At 38.9% G+C, this 4,451-nt stretch overlaps 2 protein-coding genes across 3 annotated transcripts in view; one reads left to right on the top strand and one right to left on the bottom strand.

Annotated features, from left to right (window-relative positions):
- Positions 1,552-3,434, bottom strand: LOC104782946 (6,7-dimethyl-8-ribityllumazine synthase, chloroplastic-like). Of its 2 annotated transcripts, none has more exons than XM_010508009.2 (8): positions 3,224-3,434; positions 3,040-3,155; positions 2,799-2,894; positions 2,619-2,714; positions 2,401-2,479; positions 2,102-2,148; positions 1,954-2,013; positions 1,552-1,815 (listed from the first exon to the last, which is right to left on the bottom strand). In XM_010508009.2, the coding sequence occupies exons 1-8, from the start codon at positions 3,372-3,374 to the stop codon at positions 1,777-1,779; spliced, it is 684 nt and encodes a 227-aa protein (XP_010506311.1). In that variant the 5' UTR covers positions 3,375-3,434; the 3' UTR covers positions 1,552-1,776. The 2 variants fall into 2 exon arrangements, with proteins under 2 accessions (XP_010506311.1, XP_010506312.1); XM_010508010.2 differs by having other exon boundaries at positions 3,040-3,131.
- LOC104782944 (4-hydroxy-tetrahydrodipicolinate reductase 1, chloroplastic) overlaps positions 3,573-4,451 on the top strand; it is a 2,792-nt gene continuing 1,913 nt past the window's right edge. The window contains exons 1-3 of the mRNA XM_010508008.2: positions 3,573-3,677; positions 3,771-3,993; positions 4,127-4,364. Of these exons, the coding sequence (XP_010506310.1) occupies positions 3,670-3,677; positions 3,771-3,993; positions 4,127-4,364 (469 nt within the window). The 5' untranslated portion in view covers positions 3,573-3,669. The remainder of the gene's footprint in view (positions 3,678-3,770; positions 3,994-4,126; positions 4,365-4,451) is intronic.

Genomic DNA, 4,451 nt, shown 5'->3' with positions numbered 1-4,451 from the left:
TTTTTTTTTTTTTTTTTTTTTTTTTTTTTTTTTTTTTTTTTATTAAAAGGTATTCAATTTTATAAATAAATGTCCAATAGGATATTTCCGGATTTAGACTTATTACAATTCTCATAAGGCCTTAACCACATACATCAAACCAAACCAAGCAAAACTGTAAATCAAAATTGATCTGGGTTTATTCACGAATCGGAATCAAAACGGTAACTCGTTTACTCTAATTCCCAATTGAAGAACTCAGTTGAAGCCGCCGTCCATAAAATTGCGGATGCTTATCGGAACAGGACTTCCAGTGAACCTGGACGACGCGAGTCAAACAGAGATGGTGATCTAAGATCTGTTGCCATCCCGCCACCGTAGAGCAGCTTTGAGGAGGAAGAAGAGAGCCGAGCTTCTATTGTCGAAGAGATACAAGCTCATATGTGAGAGATAAAAGGCGGTAGAGAGCAGATCTGAACCCTTCGATGGTGGCTTAGCTCCTCCTAGCCATAGACGACCTCCCCCATTGAACAACAGCCCTGAGAAACCTCTAGAATCTCCAGTCTTCAAATCTAACCACCTTCTTCTCTCGATCCTTGTCATGAATCTCTCTCTTTTACTCCTCGTCGCATCAACGCCGATAAAGCTCTTACCGTTGGTGTGTCGAGGAAGCTTCTCCCTTCTACTGCTCTCTTGATTTTGATCACAAAGCTTCACCTTGTTGATGCAGCAGTTAACGGATGAAGCACCATGAGCCTCGGGGCTCTCTTCGTCGTCGGAATCGACGGAGAACCCCCAACGATGGTGCAAGAGTTTGTGATCAGAAGAAGAAAAAGTCTGGGAGAGAAAATCGCCGCGAGTGAGATCCACGCGCCTGCGATTCTCTCTCGATAGTTTTACGATTTTAAATCTTTATTTCTTTATCCCGTTTTATGAATTGTTGTTATGGGATTTCAAGTTCTAGTAAATTATCTCAATTCTGATGTTCTCCTCTTCTCTAATTTCTTAGATCGGCTTTAATTTTGTTGGTGATATTGGGTTTAATTTAACTAAGGTTCATACATGATAAGACCAGCCCCGGCTTTAGGCATGTGCCAGAGGTGCTAGAGCACTGGATAAGACCATACATAGATTAAAAATGTAATTGACTAATCACCATGCAACACCAACATACCCAAGCGAACCAGACCACAATAAATCTCTCGCCTATAAAACCATATTATAACAAAGATCACATTTTTGATTGGTGCTTTAAAAACCCCAAAATTCAGAGGAATGAAGGCAAAAAATAATTCATCTGCGCCAAGGGTAATTTTGTCAATTTAGCTCCTGTATGAATATGTTACATGTATGAGTATGATTGTATATGGCTTAAAAGTAGTATTTCAGTATTAAGAGATCATAAATGTTCTGAAATTTAATGTGTTGAGGTTAAGTTTTGAGGTTCGAGTTTGGTTATATAAGTCCATTAGTTGAGAGGTTGATTAGCCGAAAGTGGATTTCAACTGTATGCAGTATTTCCAACTTCTTAGAATCCTTATGATTCAATCCTTTATTATTAGAACAAGATAATACAAGTTCATAATCTTTGTTTGTCGACAAAATCTTCGTTGTGCAGAATATTTAAAGTTGAAATCCCATTCGGACACCACAACTTCAACATAGTATTATGATTCATGACAAAGAAGATCACATTTTTTTATTGGAGCAGAAAAAAATCCAAAATTCAGAGGAATTATTATTAAAGCCTTAAAATATCTTGACAGCATGTAGTTCTCATACATGTAACCAGCAGAGCTAGTTCAGGTGGTGCTCAAACAGAGACGCCATTTCAAGCTGAAGAAAGAGCAGAGAGAGAAAAATTTCAGGACTTTACCAAAGAGACAATAAATCAAATGACCACTTGCGCAATGGAATGATTAGAAAATTCTATCTTGTTCTAAGAATAAAGGAATGAATTATAATGATACTTACCGCTGTCAAAGCAGTTTCAGCTCCCTTATTGCCGGCTTTGCCACCAGATCGATTCAAAGCCTAGTTGACCACAGTAGCAACAAGTTCAGTGTTTATCCATACGATTAATAAACTATTTATCATCAACCCTTGCATAACAGAACTTAACCTGATCCATGTCCTCGCAAGTCAGTACACCAAATATGCATGGAACCCCTGCAAATTAGGAATTTGTAAGCTTTAATTACTACTATAGTGAATAGTGCGTGAACAACCAGAACAAAATTTGATGAACTAGTTCATGATGCTGGAATTAAATCATCCAAAAATCCCAAGAAAGGCAAAAAATGAACTACCAGCGCTTTGAGGTTCGGAAGTATTACAAAAGCAATCTTTCACTGTTTTCAAAACAATGCTACATAAATATGGTCTAAAATGCATATACCGCAAATGATTATCAAGATAAACCTGAATTTATGCCAGCAGAAAGTACTCCGGATGCAGCAGAGTTGGCAACAGCATCATAATGTGTGGTATCTCCTCTTATCTAAACCACAACAAAGACACGAGTAGATCAAAAACCAACTTTAATAAGCATGTGTGAGAAACTATCTATATTGAAGAAGTCATATGAGGAAATAGAATTGAATAGTCTGAGAGTTGTTGTTGTATAGCAAGAATCATACCACAGCGCCAATGCATAAAACGGCATGAAATTTTCCTGATTTCCCAAGGTTCTGTGCAACAACTCCAATCTCAAAGCTGCCAGGAACCCAAATAACCTGAATAAAAAAGACTCTTCGTTAGCTTTGTGAAAGCTCAGATCTTTGTTTACTCTGATCTGCAACAAGCAAAAGACTTTTTACTTCGATGTCTTCTTCTCTGACTGAATACTTCTTGAAAGTCTCAATCGCTCCTTCCAAAAGCAACTTAGTCACAACTTCATTGAAACGAGCTACAACCTTGAATACAAAATTTGAATTGACAAAAAAAAAAGTCAACACAAGGCTCAAATTTTAAATTTTCACTCTAAATCACCAAATCAGAGCCAATTCACCAAATCTAAGCAGTACACCAAGTAAAAAAAAGGCGATTCTGAGAACTCACGATGGCAAATCTAAGACCTTCGCCTCTGATAAGAGACCCAGTAACATGTCGAACAGCAGCTGTCTGTATGAATGAAGAGCGTAGTTCCTTCTCTACAGCGAGCGGTGACGCAAACCCTAACACCAAATTCTAACATTTCATTCACGAACTTGAGATATTATAAGAGAAGTCAAAGTAAGCTTACCGGATGCGGATGAGGAGAATGAGAGGTTATTGGATTTGTTTGCAGAACCGCCACCGTGAATATAACAGGCGGAGGAAGATTGACGCGAACTGAGCTGACGGTGTGCCGTCGGTATTAGGCGGAGACACGGCGGCGAAGCTAAGGACTTCATCTCTCGTTCGTCGGTTTGTTTTTGAGATGGTTCGTTTTTTTCGTTAAGAGTGAGACTATGTGTGGGTTAACCTGAAGCTTCTCTTATCGGTTCCAAATGTCCGGTTAATATTTAAATTAAATCCGGTTTATTGGTTTAGAGATTTCCGGTTCGATGATAAAAAGATAAACTAAACTCTAAATTCCAATTTCTCGCCGGCCGGGAAATTTCAGACAAAAGTCGGAAGATTTTAACGATTTGTCTGTCGCAATAAAGAGCAAAACTTTCGTCTAATCTAATCCTGAATCAATAGGATATGAACGGGTACGTTTTTGAAGCTTACCAATCTCACTTCAAATTTTTTTGTTTTTGATCGGATTGATGGAGATGAGCTTACTCTTTTAAAGAAAATTTCAGGTTAATGGCGTCTTCAAGTGTGTTCCTTCATCGCCCAGTGGACTCGCGTCTCGCATTTGCTTCTAGAACGAATCACAATGCAGGAAAATGCGGTAACGGCCGTGTTAGTTTCATGGGAATTGGGACACGTCGTCTTCCGGTGGTTTTATCGATGACGGCGTCGGCAGATTCCGGTGACGAGGTCGTCAAGTCTGTTTTGCCTGGAAATGGCATATCCATCATGGTAATCTGATTAAGATTACTACCTACCATTTCAGTTTAAGATGTAGGAATGTCAAAAATATAGTCTTTTCTTCGATTACTAGAAATAGGGAATTGTTTGGGAGTTAAGCCATTCGTTATCTATGATACAACAGGTGAATGGATGCAGTGGCAAAATGGGGAAAGCTGTGATCAAAGCAGCAGACTCTGCTGGAGTAAATGTTGTTCCCATATCGTTTGGTTCTGCTGGTGAGGATGGTCAGACAGTTGAGGTATGTGGAAAGGAGATTACTGTGCATGGTCCTGCTGAAAGAGAAAAAGTTCTCTCTTCCGTGTTTGAGAAGCACCCGGAGCTAATTGTTGTTGACTACACAATTCCTTCTGCAGTAAATGGTATACTCCAGAATCTCTCATTTCTACCATCAAGAGACAATTGTATTCTTGATTTGTTGATATTAGTATTGAATTCTGGTTGGGGGG

This window comes from Camelina sativa, chromosome 4 (assembly GCF_000633955.1).
Source record: "Camelina sativa cultivar DH55 chromosome 4, Cs, whole genome shotgun sequence".
Taxonomy (NCBI): Eukaryota; Viridiplantae; Streptophyta; class Magnoliopsida; order Brassicales; family Brassicaceae; genus Camelina; species Camelina sativa.
This window is presented reverse-complemented; position numbering and strand designations above follow the sequence as displayed.